The sequence below is a fragment of the Oncorhynchus mykiss genome, chromosome 6, assembly GCF_057628025.1.
Source record: "Oncorhynchus mykiss isolate SJ-2025 chromosome 6, ASM5762802v1, whole genome shotgun sequence".
Taxonomy (NCBI): domain Eukaryota; kingdom Metazoa; phylum Chordata; class Actinopteri; order Salmoniformes; family Salmonidae; genus Oncorhynchus; species Oncorhynchus mykiss.
In genome coordinates, this window is record NC_143027.1 from 40,449,562 (window position 1) to 40,464,444 (window position 14,883).

Below are 14,883 nucleotides of genomic sequence, written 5' to 3' on the forward strand. Positions count from 1 at the left end.
AAACATTGGAAATATTTTTTTTTTTCAAAAATGGAAGTCAGTTGGGAGGAGTCAAGATCAGATGGGACCATTCTAGCCAATGAGAGGGCAGATATCGGGTGAACAACAGGCACAACTCCGATATAAAGTTTTATTTTTTCTCAAAGTTGCCAGGAAGTCACATGTTCTACGTATATCAGGACACTCATAACAACCTAAGCATAACAAAACTTATATTCGACCAAATAAGCCACACGTAGCAAATAAGCAATTCCATTTTTTTGTTCACCAAATTCAATACTCTCTCATTGACCTCCATACAAAAACTCATCGCTTGATTAGTGAAGGGAAAAAAACGTCACCTGCTGGAAAAGACAGATTTTGGGCCCAGTTTTCCCTCTCTTCGCCTCTTCCTCTCTGGTATAGACGCTAGTGACGACCATAGCGTATCCGTGTCTGGCTGTCATATGCTGTTTTTCATATGACATGGTTTGGATAACCTTACCTAGTTCTATTTAATTGACATAATTATGAAAAACTGGTGAAATACAAAATCGTATGATCTCAAGATCTCATAGACCTACCAGTATTTATATATATATATATATATATATATATATATATATATATATATATATATATATATATATATATTATATATATATTTATATACCAATATTTATACCACTGGTGATGCTTCTGCCTGTCTACAATAGGTTTATATACACTGAACAAAAATATAAATGCAACATGCAACAATTTCAAAGATTTTACTGAGTTACAGTTAATATAAGGAAATCAGTCAATTGAAATACATTAAGTAGGCCCTAATCTATGGATTTCACATGACTGGGAATCAGTGGTGTAAAAATACTTTAAAGTACTACTTAAGTCGTTTTTTGGGGTTATCTGTACATTACTATTTATATATTTTCTAACTTTTACTTCATTAAATTCCTAAAGAAAATAATGTACTTTTTACTCCATACATTTTCCCTGACACCCAAAAGTACTCATTACATTTTGACAGAAAAATGGTCCAATTCACACACTTATCAAGAGAACATCCCTGGTCATCCCTACGGCCTCTGATCTGACGGACTCACTAAACACACATGCTTTGTTTGCAAATTATGTCTGAGTGTTGGAGTGTGCCCCTGGCTATGCGTCAATAAAAATACAATTAAATTGTGCCGTCTGATTTGATTAATATAAGGAACTTAAAATTATTTACACTTTTACTTTTGATACTTAAGTACATTTTAGCAATTCCATTTACTTTTGATACTTAAGTATATTTAAAACCAAATACTTTTAGACTTTTACTCAAGTAGTATTTTATTTGGTGACTTTCACTTTTACTTGAGTTGTTGTCTATTAAGGTATCTTATGACGATTGAGTACTTTTACCACCACTGCTGGGAATACCGATATGCATAGATCAGAAAAACAGTATCTGGTGTGACCACAATTTGCCTCATGCAGCGCAACATAGAGTTGATCAGGCTGTTTATTGTGGCCTGTGGAATGTTGTCCCACTCCTCTTCAATGGTTGTACGAAGTTGCTGGATATTGGAGGGAACTGGAACACGCTGTTGTACACGTCAATCCAGAGCATCCCAAACATGCTCAATTAGTGACATTGAAGTGCTTTGAAAGGCTGGTCATGGCTCACATCAACACTATCATGCCGGAAACCCTAGATCCACTCCATTTTGCATACCGCCCCAACAGATCCACGGATGATGCAATCTCAATCGCACTCCACACTGCCCTTTCCCACCTGGACAAAAGGAACACCTGTGTGAGAATGTTGTTCATTGACTACAGCTCAGCGTTCAACACCATAGTGCCCTCAAAGCTCATCACTAAGCTAAGGACCCTGGGACTAAACACGTCCCTCTGCAACTGGATCCTGGACTTCCTGACAGGCCACCCCCAGGTGGTAAGGGTAGGCGGGTAAGGGTAGGTGCGTGCTCCTGTACTCCCTGTTCACCCACGAGTGCAAGGCCAAGCACAACTCCAACACCATCATTAAGTTTGCTGACAACACAACAGTGGTAGGTCTGATCACCAACAACAATGAGACAGCCTATAGGGAGGAGGTCAAAGACCTGGCAGTGTGGTGCCAGGACAAAAAACTCTCCCTCAAAGTGAGCAAGACAAAGGAGCTGATCGTGGACTATAGGAAAATGAGGGAAAATGAATATTTGGCATGGATCCTCAAAAGTTCTACTGCTGCACCATCGAGAGCATCCTGACCGGTTGCATCACCATCTGGTATGTAAAGGCGCTACAGAGGGTAGTGCCCCCAGTACATCACTGGGGCCAAGCTTCCTGACATTCAGGACATATACTAGGTGGTGTCAGAGGAAGGCCTAAAAAAATCTCAAAGACTCCAATCACCCAAGTCATAGACTGTTATCTTTGCTACAGCACTACAAGCGGTACCGGAGCGCCAAGCGCCAAGCCCCCCCCCCCCCCCCCACACATCTTTGTTTTTACACTGCTGCTACTCGCTGTTTATTATCTATGCATGGTCACTTTACAAATTACCTCAATTAACCTGTACCCATGCACATTGACTCTGTACCGGTACCCCCTGTGTATAGCCTCGTTTTTGTTAAGTACATTTCTTGTGTTACTTTATTTTATTTAGTAAATATTTTCTTAACTCCATTTCTTGAACTGCATTGTTGGTTAATGGCTTTTAAGTAAGCATTTCACTGTAAAGTCTACAACTCTTGTATTAGGCGCATGTGACAAATAAAATGTGATTTGATTTCTGGTGAGTATACAGATGACTGAAGAACTGGAACATTTTCAGCTTCCGGGAATTGTGTAAAGATCCTTGAGACAAAGGTCCATGCATTTTCATGCTGAAACATGAGGTGATGGCGGCGGATGAAAGGCACTGCAATGGGCCTCAGGATCTCGTCACGGTATCGCTGTGCATTCAAATTGCCATCGATAAAATGCAATTGTGTTCGTTGTCCGTAGCTTGTGCCAGCCCATACCATAACCCCACCATGGGGCAGTCTGTTCACAACGTCACATCACAAATCGCTCTCCCACACGACACTATACATGATGTCTGCCATCTGCCCAGTACAGTGAAAACCGGATTCATCCATGCAGAGCACACTTCTCCAGCGTGCCAGTGGCCATCCAAGTTGAGAATTTGCCCACTGAAGTCAGTTACGAAGCCAAACTGCAGTCAGGTCAAGACCCTTGTGAGGACGACAAGCACGCAGATGAGCTTCCCTGAGACGGTTTCTGACAGTTTGTGCATAAATTCTTGGGTTGTGCAAACCTACAGTTTCATCAGCTGACCCGGTGGCTGGTCTCAGACGATCCTGCAGATGAAGAAGCTGGATGTGAAGGTCCTGGGCAGGCATGGTTACACGTGGTCTGCGGTTGTGACGCTGGTTGGACGTACTGCCAAATTCTCAAAAACAACGTTGTTGGTGGCTTATGGTAGTGAAATGGACATTCAATTATTTGGCAACAGCTCTAGTGTAAATTCCTGTAGTCAATATGCCAATTGCACACTCCCTCAAAACTTGAGACATCTGTGGCAATATGTTGTGACAAAACTGCACATTTTAGAATGTCCTTTTATTGTTTACAGAACAAGGTGCATCTGTGTAATGAGCATGTTGTTTAATCAGCTTCTTAATACGACACACCTGTCAGGTGGATGGATTATCTTGGCAAAGGAGAAATGCCCACAAACAGTGATATAAACCAATTTGTGCACAACAATTCAAAGAAATACGCTTTTTGTGCATATGGACAATTTCTTGGATCTTTTATTTCAGCTCATGAAACATGGGACCAACACTTTGCCATCTTGGCAAAGGAGAAATGCTCACAAACAGGGATGTAAACAAATGTGTGAACAATTCAAAGAAATACACTTTACATGTGTTTATATTTTTGTTCAGTGTAGTTATTAGTTATTTGGGGAATTTGGCACCATCACCTGGGACACTAGGGGGAGTGTTTGTATTACCTCCACTCCCTTTTCCCCTTCTATTCATAACAGGAGATACTATTGAGCAGTATGGTATAAAAAAACTAAAACATCAGTAGGCCTAATAACACAGAAAGAAGACAAGGGATCCAAATATGATCCAAATTCAGTCAATGTGCCACATGCTTGAAAGTTGAAAGGAACTCAACTACTGGGCGTGTTCGAGCAGATCAGATTTCTGCAGTCGGTGGCCATCGTTGATCACCAACTTTCAATGTGTGTTGCATTAGGCCATGGCCACATTACAATTTTGTGTATGAAAATTCCATATGGACGCAATTCTTTTTCAAATAGGAGTCTTCTGTTACCGGATAAATGACACAGAGTTCCTGACCAAAAATTCACAAATTGTCAAACTTTTTAAGTATGCAACTAGACTGAACACATCTGAAAAAAAGTGGAGATGAGTTGTATTTTTGACAGACAAAAATGGACAATGATGTATGTCATATGATTGCATCCATGTTCAAGTCTCAGTATTCCCATTCCCTTTAGACACCAACTGTACCCTGTAGCCACGGCCTGCATTGTGGGTGGCTCCATTGTCAACCAATTAGGGTGTTTTTGTTTGACCCACACTAACGTCCCACACAATGTCAATTGAACCTTGATTGTGGGAACCTTAAACAGTATACTTTCATATCAACTCCAAGTACAAAAACGACCCTTACTGTATGTACACTGTTTTACCACAGACTCAGCTGAAGAGGTTTACTGTGGCACAGCTTGCACCTGAACCATAACACTTCCTGAGCTAATTGAAACGCAACTGGTGAGGAAGTGTCGTAGCTCTGTGGCAACCTGTGCCACAGTAAACATCGCCCAGAGAATCTGTGTTAAAACAGTTGCCTGGAGGAATGAACCCAAACTGTATTACTTGATGAAGTAGAACAGGAACACTGACACATTGTCATACGCAAGTAAAGAGTCCTGTTACAATTTCTACAAAGTGGACCTCCGTATTAAAATAAACACTTGGAAAACAAATCTTACCATTACAGTTTAAGTCTGTTTACACAAACATAGAGAACCCATCGTTATGTGCTATTGACAAGTTATTTGTTTTGTGGTATGAAAATCATATTTAATTGATTTATCGCATGAAATGTAGTCTTCCAGACAATTTAGTTTGTGTGGTCTACCCTCAATTCCTGCATTACGCCAGTCATCAAATCTAACAAAAATGCATCACTTAAATCATTGCTTGCTTTTGCACCAATGAGCCATTATCAAAATGAAATCCGTACAGTATTTAGTGTGATGCTGCTTCATCTATAAACCACACATTCTTCTCCCCATCGCCAAAATAATCCCGTATTCAACATAGAACTGGGAAGTCTAGTATAACAGAGGAAAATAGAACAGAAGTGCCTTCAGTATTCATCAAGATTATCTGCCTTGGGGATGGATAGGCCTCTGTCCTTCAGTGCGGTCACCTTGGCTTTCTCTGTCTCCTGCTTGGCTTGCTGTTGCAATCGCTGCTCCTCTAGGATCTCCTCTATAGAAACCTGCTGCAAGACTGTGTCACACGGCTTATCCATGTCCTAAAGAGGGAAACACCATATTAAACTTACTGTAAACCTACATGTCACACATGTTCTGCTGGAGAACAATCACAGTGGCACACACATGTAAACCCCAGCAACTGATTATCATCAACTGTGTGATCAGTGTGTGAACCACGCAATTGAGGTGACAACTAAAGTTTAAGGCAAAATGAATCATGTGAGCATATTGGAAAACTGCTCTAGACTCAATTAACTGGCCTAATCAACAGGCTACTTTAACACAAACACATTTCTATGTGTAGGCATACTGTACGAGGAAGGCTAAATAATCATTGATAAAGAACAAGAGGGTGGCATGGATGAATACTTACTATTTCACCAAGCAATACAACGTTCTCTCCTCTCACAATGAAGATTCCTCTGGGGATGTCCCCAAACTTCTTGCCCACATGGATGCGCTCCACTGTTTGATGGAAAACTAGGTTGGCTGAAAGAGAGGTTAAGAGATAGTGCAGTTGATATAATTTTCCCTTTGATTGCCTGAATGTAGCTACTTGTGAATACGTCACATTATTTCAAGGCTTACGTAGTAGGTATTTTAGTAAACTCAATTCCATCTCAATGTATGGAAGATATCCATAGGGGATCTAAACTAGAGCCAACTTAGTATGCCAACTGAACTAGTGTGTTTAAACTACTATAGGATTTGTTAGGTGGTTTATTTGCCATACCAAACTGGTCGATGCTTCTAAGAAACCCAATTAGCGTTCTTCCATCGCGAAGAAGTACAAGATGCTTTTCTGCAAGAGGAAAATTACTGTTTATAGTAGAGCGACAGCAAGCGGATACAAAGTATCCAATCGTTGTCCCCAACACTGAGTTTGGAGAATAAATAGTTACAAGAAGGGGTTTACAATATAACTGTAACTGTATCTAATAATCATGATCATCATCACTGTTTTCCGAAGGTTGGAAACAGTGCGGACTTGCTCACACTGCTGCCGTCACTCAGCCTAACATTCGCTATCCCTACTTACTGTCTATGTCATCAATGAGACTCGCGGTCCCTGGCATGTAGTTCATTGTGATCGTGTGTAGCTATCTCTGCGGTTAAATTGTAGCTAATCGCTGTGTATAAAATGTATTAAGCCATGAATCGTTCAAAATAAGATCAGAGTCTTAATAAGCATCTCTTCAGCAACACTAAAAAAGCACTTCCGGGTCACGGAATTTCCGATATTTTCATAACAAAAGTCCCCAACTTAGTAGTAGAAAGGTTCCAACAGCCTGTATTCTCTCTACAGGAAGCACACTTGCAGTAATGCACACTCGGGGAAAGACTTCCTGTCAAATATTAAACCCTTTAAGCACCAATGGCAAGGAACATTGGAATTTTTTTATTCTATTTATTCTGATGATCTAATATAGATACACTACATGAAAAGTATGTGGACATCTGCTCATCGAACATCTAATTCCAAAATCATGGGCATTAATACGGAATTGGTTTACTGCTATAATAGTCTCCACTCTTTTGGGAAGGCTTTCCACTAGATGTTGGAACATTGCTGCGGAGACTTGCTTCCATTCAGCCACAAGAGCATTAGTGAGGTCGGACACTGATGTTGGGCGATTAGGCCTGGCTCGCAGTCAGCGTTCCAATTCATCCCAAAGGAGTTCGATGGGGTTGAGGTCAGGGCTCTGGGCAGGCCAGTCAAATTCATCCACACCAATCTCGACAAACCATTTCTGTACGGACCTTGCTTTGTGCACAGGGGCATTGTCATGCTGAAACAGGAAAGGGCCTTCCCCAAACTGTTGCCACAAAGTTGGAAGCACAGAATCGTCTAGAATGTCATTGTATGCTGTAGCATTAAGACTTCCCTTCACAGGAACTAAGGGGCCTAACCCGAACCATGTAAAACAGCCCCAGACCATTATTCCTCCTCCACCAAACTTTACAGTTGACATTATGCATTGGGGCAGGTAGCATTCTCCTGGCATCTGCCAAACCCAGATTCATCCGTCGGACTGCCAGATGGTGAAGCGTGATTCATCACTCGAGAGAACGAGTTTCCACTGCTCCAGAGTCCGATGACGACGAGCTTTACACCACTCCAGCCGACGCTTGGCATTGTGCATGGTGATCTTATGCTTATGTGCGGCTGCTCGGCTATTGAAACCAATTTCATGACGCTCCCGACTAACAGTTCTTGTGCAGATGTTGCTTCCAGAGGCAGTTTGGAACTAAGGATTTAGATTTAGGACATTGCATGTTTCTAATAATGTCATTCCTTTAAATAAGCAGGCCTTTAATTTTTAAGACAAATTTCCTGTGTCTATGACGCCCGCCGCTTGGTGAAATGCAGACTCGGTGGCGAGCGTGGTAAAACTGAAAAGACATCGTCTGTCCTTTTGAATCAGAGTCTTTACCTGATAAAGTAATGATAGGATGTGTCAATTATTCAGTGAGAGCTTTTGTGTCAAACCCACAACAGTGTTTCTGATGCTAAGCTCATGGTCATGTTGCAGTAGAGTGTAGGAGGGAGATTCCAAGATGTGAGAAGTGTGCAGGAAGACATGGGACAAAGCAATGTGTGGTGTCGGTGGAAAAAAACTGTCACTGTCACTAGCCGGCTACCACCTGATTACTCATCCCTGAACCTTAGAGGATGCTGCCCTATGTACATAGATCTGGAACACTGGTCACGTTAATAATTTTTACATACATCGTTACTCATTTAATATGTACATGCTGTATTCTAGTCAAGTAAATTCTATTCAACTATTGCTGTACATGTACAATTCTATACATGTATTCTTCAGACGTACTATGTATTCTGTCCACATACTACCCATAATGTCTATACATTCCATCACACACATACAGTACCAGTCAAAAGTTTGGACACACCTACTCATTCAAGGGTTTTTCTTTATTTGTACTATTTTTACATTGTAGAATAATAGTGAAGACATCAAAACTATAACATAACACATATGGGAAAAAAGTGTTAATATATTTTACATTCTTCAAAGTAGCCACCCTTTGCCTTGATGACAGCTTTGCATACTCTTGGCACTCTCAACCAGCTTCACCTGGAATGCTTTTCCAACTGTCTTGAAGGAGTTCCCAGATATGCTGAGCACTTGTTGACTGCTTTTCCCTCACTCTGTGGTGCAACTCATCCCAAACCATCTCAATTGCATTGAGGTTGGGTGATTGTGGAGGCCAGGTCATCTGATGCAGCATTCCATCACTCTCCTTGGTCAAATAACCCTTACACAGCCTGGAGGTGTGTTGGGTCATTGTCCTGTTGAAAAACAAATGATAGTCCCACTAAGCACAAACCAGATGGGATGGCGTATCGCTGCATAATGCTGCCATGCTGGTTAACTGTGCCTTGAATTCTAAATTAGTCACAGACAGTGTCCAAGCAAAGCACCCCCGCACCTCCTCCATGCTTCACGGTGGGAACCACCGCTGTGTTACAAAGACACGGCGGTTGGAAATAAAAATCAAAGATTTCCACCGGTCTAATGTCCACTGCTCATATTTCTTGGCCCAAGCAAGTCTCTTCTTTTTATTGGTGTCCTTCAGTAGTGGTTTCTTTGCAGCAATTCGACCATGAAGGCCTGATTCACACAGTCTCCTCTGAACAGTTGATGTTGAAATGTGTCTGCTACTTGAACTCCGTGAAGCATTTATTTGGGCTGGAATTTTTGAGGCTGGTAACTCTAAAGAACATATCCTCTTTAGCAGTGGTAACTCTGGGTCTTCCTTTGGTCTTCCTTTCCTGTGGTGTTCCTCATGAGAGCCAGTTTCATCATAGCGCTTGATGGTTTTTGAGACTGCACTTGAAGAAACTTTAAACGTTTTTGAAACTTTCCAGATTGACTGACCTTCATGTCTTAAAGCAATAATGGACAACCTTTTCTCTTTGCTTACATGAGCTGTTCTTGGCATTGGCTCAAACGCATTAAGGAAAGAAATTCCACAAATGAACTTTGAACAAGGCACACCTATTAATTAAAATGCATTCCAGATGACTACCTCATGAAGCTGGATGAGAGAATACCAAGAGTGTGCAAAGCTGTCATCAAGGCAAAGGGTGGTTACTTTGAAGAATCTCAAATATAACAAAATATATTTTAATTTGTTAAACACTTTTTTGGTTCCTACATGATTCCATATGTGTTATTTCATAGTTTTGATGTCTTCACTATTATTCTACAATGTACAAATAAAGAAAAACCATTGAATGAGTAGGTGTGCCCAAACTTTTGACTGGTACTATATACAGTGCCTTGCGAAAGTATTCGGCCCCCTTGAACTTTGCGACCTTTTGCCACATTTCAGGCTTCAAACATAAAGATATAAAACTGTATTTTTTTTGTGAAGAATCAACAACAAGTGGGACACAATCATGAAGTGGAACGACATTTATTGGATATTTCAAACTTTTTTAACAAATCAAAAACTGAAAAATTGGGCGTGCAAAATTATTCAGCCCCTTTACTTTCAGTGCAGCAAACTCTCTCCAGAAGTTCAGTGAGGATCTCTGAATGATCCAATGTTGACCTAAATGACTAATGATGATGATTACACACAGGTGGATTGTATTTAAGTCTCCGTATAAATGCGCCTGCACTGTGATAGTCGCAGAGGTCCGTTAAAAGCGCAGAGAGCATCATGAAGAACAAGGAACACACCAGGCAGGTCCAAGATACTGTTGTGAAGAAGTTTAAAGCCGGATTTGGATACAAAAAGATTTCCCAAGCTTTAAACATCCCAAGGAGCACTGTGCAAGCAATAATATTGAAATGGAAGGAGTATCAGACCACTGCAAATCTACCAAGACCTGGCCGTCCCTCTAAACTTTCAGCTCATACAAGGAGAAGACTGATCAGAGATGCAGCCAAGAGGCCCATGATCACTCTGGATGAACTGCAGAGATCTACAGCTGAGGTGGGAGACGCTGTCCATAGGACAACAATCAGTCGTATATTGCACAAATCTGGCCTTTATGGAAGAGTGGCAAGAAGAAAGCCATTTCTTAAAGATATCCATAAAAAGTGTTGTTTAAAGTTTGCCACAAGCCACCTGGGAGACACACCAAACATGTGGAAGAAGGTGCTCTGGTCAGATGAAACCAAAATTGAACTTTTTGGCAACAATGCAAAACGTTATGTTTGGCGTAAAAGCAACACAGCTCATCAAACTGAACATACCATCCCCACTGTCAAACATGGTGGTGGTAGCATCATGGTTTGGGCCTGCTTTTCTTCAGCAGGGACAGGGAAGATGGTTAAAATTGATGGGAAGATGGATGGAGCCAAATACAGGACCATTCTGGAAGAAAACCTGATGGAGTCTGCAAAAGACCTGAGACTGGGACGGAGATTTGTCTTCCAACAAAACAATGATCCAAAACATAAAGCAAAATCTACAATGGAATGGTTCAAAAATAAACATATACAGGTGTTAGAATGGCCAAGTCAAAGTCCAGACCTGAATCCAATCGAGAATCGGTGGAAAGAACTAAAAACTGCTGTTCACAAATGCTCTCCATCCAACCTCACTGAGCTCGAGCTGTTTTGCAAGGAGGAATGTGAAAAAAATTCAGTCTTTCGATGTGCAAAACTGATAGAGACATACCCCAAGCGACTTACAGCTTTAATCGCAGCAAAAGGTGGCGCTACAAAGTATTAACTTAAGGGGGCTGAATAATTTTGCACGCCCAATTTTTCCATTTTTGATTTGTTAAGAAAGTTTGAATAATCCAATAAATGTCGTTCCACTTCATGATTGTGTCCCACTTGTTGTTGATTCTTCACAAAAAAATACAGTTTTATATATTTATGTTTGAAGCCTGAAATGTGGCAAAAGGTCGCAAAGTTCAAGGGGGCCGAATACTTTCGCAACTTTTTTGGACTGGTACTGTATGTGTGTGTGTATATACACACACGCACATACAGTCAGGTCCATAAATATTTGGACATTGACCAAGTTATTAAAACTTTGGCTCTGTATGCCACCACAACGGATTTGGAAGGAAACAATCAGCTGAAAGTGCAGACTTGGAATGGGGTGGGGATTTAAAAAAAAAATTAAATAGGGGTATACAGTGGCGATTTTAGCATGTAAATCTTGGTGGGGCCACAAAAAAACATGTGGGATGCATGCCAGCAAAGTCACTACACAACAGAACACTAAACAATACAATAATTGCACTATACCAGTGCTACACCTGGCTATCAGCAAAACAGTGCATTCAGCCTCATTTACTGCCTTTAAAAAAACATAGCTGATATGGCTGACTTGCTTAAACAAATGTTGTTTCGACTGACAATTGAGATGTACAAACTATGACATAAGTGGATGACAAGTGGATAAGCGTCAATCTGTAATTTCGATAAAGACATTAATGAGCGAGCTAGGACGGACGTAGTCAACATAACTATTTGTTCAGCACTTTTGAAATGTACAGCGACAGAATTCAGAACATGGGCTGTTCTCACAGCGTTCTTCTTGTACACCAAGTCAGCACCATAGGATAAATAAAGGGGGCATATATGCAGACAATGAAAACTCTTACAATATTCTATGATAACATTTCTCAGGTTATAGGCTACATGTGCACCACCAAGTCAGAACAGTAAGCAAAATTAAGAGGTGAAAATAGACCAAATTATTAGGGTGATGCACATGGGCTACTAACAGCTTACTACCCAACATTTATGCAGCAGCATACAAGACATTTTTGGACTCACCTTTTGTGCTGTGCTTACTTGAACAGGAAAGTGGCGCGGCGGTCCTTCATGGGCAAATTTTGTCATCAAAGTCTGTCATTCTCTGGACTTATGGTGCTGACAACTGGGAACTCGGGAAAAAAAGGTTGAATCAGTGATGACGTCAGTGACCTTCAGGTCGTAGCTCTAGAAAGAGACCCGAGTTCCAATTCTGAGTTGGATGAAAGTTCAAAACGTATTTTCCCAGTTGTAGCTCGTTTTTCCAGAGTTCTCAGTTGAACAAACTAAAGTCAGATTTTGCAGTTAAGTTGTTTTGAACGCGACACAAATCATGCTTAATTGACAGCATGGCCAATGTTGAATGTTTATAATTTTAAACAAGGAAAAGAGACCCTTAACCTTAGATTTGGGACCACACAGCCGCTCCACTGAATAGCAGGCTAATGATGGCTTTGTAATGCTTGCAGTTAGCCACTGATTCCTTCCAAACCACTCATTGTTGAATTCCTGATTTCCAACATGTTGTGTAATGTAGCCATCATCCTCCACATACACCACCCGTTCTGCCAGTCACATTCTGTTAAAGGTCCCCAAAGCACACATATCCCTGGGTCACTCCTCTTTTCAGTTCGCTGCAGATAGCGACTGGAACGAGCTGCAACAAAAACTCAAACTGGACAGTTTTATCTCAATCTCTTCATTCAAAGACTCAATCATGGACACTCTTACTGACAGTTGTGGCTGCTTTGCGTGATGTATTGTTGTCTCTACCTTCTTGCCCTTTGTGCTGTTGTCTGTGCCCAATAATGTTTGTACCATGTTTTGTGCTGCTACCATGTAGTGTTGTTGTCATGTTGTGTTGCTACCATGCTGTATTGTCATGTGTTGCTGCATTGGGTCTCTCTTTATGTAGTGTTTGTGTTTACTGATCATGAAAAGCTACTTGCTGTATTAACCAAAGACGGTACAGTATGAAGATACGCGAAAACTGCTTCTCCAACAGAAATCCCAGATCACACTTGTAGGCAATGTTATTCTTCTTCTGTGGATTTTATATGGCAGTTGGCAACCAACTTTAAGGTGAAGGAAAAAGGAAACCGCACTCTGCTCTTGGTAGTATCACTGATATTTAATAAGCTTATGACCTAAAGCATGACATTTCTACCTTTAGATTTTGTGGCATAGAGAAAGTTAAGATATCAGACAGGGGAGGTGATATTAATAATACTCTGAGCAAAAGAGAATGTTTTGGGATTTTCACCCTCCAGACATTATTTCCTAAAGGACTTAATGATGAAATGTCTATGTATGTTATGTTGTGAATTTGAAAGTGAATTATGTACCTATTTAAGATTACTCTGTTTTTCGTAAGATGTACCCAATGATCAATGATAACTTGCTGTGTCCTCATTGTGGTTTTATGGAATTGTTTAAAGCGTCTTATTTATACACTCTTGTAGTGTTTGTGAGATGCATGTTATATCAGGTAGCACTTATTTGTTTTTCCTTTGCCTCCATCCCCTTTCCATGCGTGGAACGGATGTGGGTGGGGCTAGGTCTACATAACGGTGCAATTATTTTTTTTTAATCACAAAAGCTCTGACGAGGGCCGTGATGCCGATACTTAAGCTTATTAAATATCAGTGATACTACCAATAGCAGTGTGCGGTTTCCTTTTTCCTTCATTTTGTTCAACGGTTGCTATGCACCTGCAAAGAGATTGCTCAGATTTTCGAGTGCCTTTTGAATTTTGAACCAACTTTAAGGTGCATCATTGCCAGCAACTGGACTGGAGTGTACACCAGAGACAGTGAAGTCGGATGTTCCCCACCACTTTCAATGTGCTACTTAGCCTTGTGTGTCCCAGTCTCAGCCTTGTGACTACGCTTTCCTTCCTCCCTTCTCGGCCTGAGGACCACCCCGTCCCCACCTTTTCCTGGATCTTATACAGGTGTCTTCTCTTACTCTCCCTGTTCCACAACTCTTGCCACTTTTTTTAAACCACTGTTCTTATTAATCCCCTGCGTAGAAACACGCGCCGAACTGCGCATGTGCTGGCGGTCAAAATCAAAAGGCACTCCTTCACTATAAAGTTGTTTTTGAGGAAAATAAAAACCTTTCAGTTTCTCACTTTCACGAGGTTGAAGCAATAACACGTTCAACTACTTAAGAAATTGTCTCGAATCTAGGTTGTGTCTTTAGATTGAGAAAATTAACAATTAAAGGAATCATTTTTCACTTCTCTCATTGACTTCCAAACCCCTGCCTGGTCGTTTGGTCTGTTTCGCAAGCGTTCTCGAAATTCTTGCGACGTTATGGTCTGTGTTTAGAAACTCTGTGGTATAACTATGATAGAGCAAAATATAAACAATTGTTTTGCATGAAATAATCGTAAATGTTGAGTTCTGACGATGCTCTTCAATGGGTGATGATATTACAACCAAATAGTTAAAATTTATTTAACAATACTTTGAAAAGGGTAGCAGTTGTCATTGGTTTTAGCGGAGCTGGGATTGACTTGCCACCTAGCAGGCAAATCGAACGCTCTGCACGTTATTGTGACGTTTTATTGATAACGACCTATTCTACTGACGCACGTGGTGAAAA

General features: G+C 40.9%; 1 protein-coding gene across 1 annotated transcript; it reads right to left on the reverse strand.

Moving 5' to 3' along the window:
* Positions 1–3,773: 3,773 nt before the first annotated feature.
* LOC110525941 (U6 snRNA-associated Sm-like protein LSm1) lies at positions 3,774–6,851 on the reverse strand. Its single transcript, XM_021606468.3, has 4 exons — positions 6,561–6,851; positions 6,255–6,323; positions 5,895–6,010; positions 3,774–5,559 (listed from the first exon to the last, which is right to left on the reverse strand). Exons 1-4 carry the CDS (start codon positions 6,604–6,606, stop codon positions 5,389–5,391), a joined length of 402 nt encoding a protein of 133 aa, XP_021462143.1. The 5' UTR covers positions 6,607–6,851; the 3' UTR covers positions 3,774–5,388.
* Positions 6,852–14,883: the final 8,032 nt, after the last annotated feature.

Bases quoted from the DNA above. Each gene is read 5' to 3' on its own strand.
- LOC110525941 (XM_021606468.3), bottom strand. From the start codon at position 6,606: ATGAACTACATGCCAGGGACCGCGAGTCTCATTGATGACATAGACA. The intron at 6,324-6,560 runs GTAAGTAGGGAT...TTCCTCTTGCAG, and splicing joins TCTCATTGATGACATAGACA to AAAAGCATCTTGTACTTCTT. The intron at 5,560-5,894 runs GTAAGTATTCAT...TTCCCTCTTTAG, and splicing joins TTGTATTGCTTGGTGAAATA to GACATGGATAAGCCGTGTGA.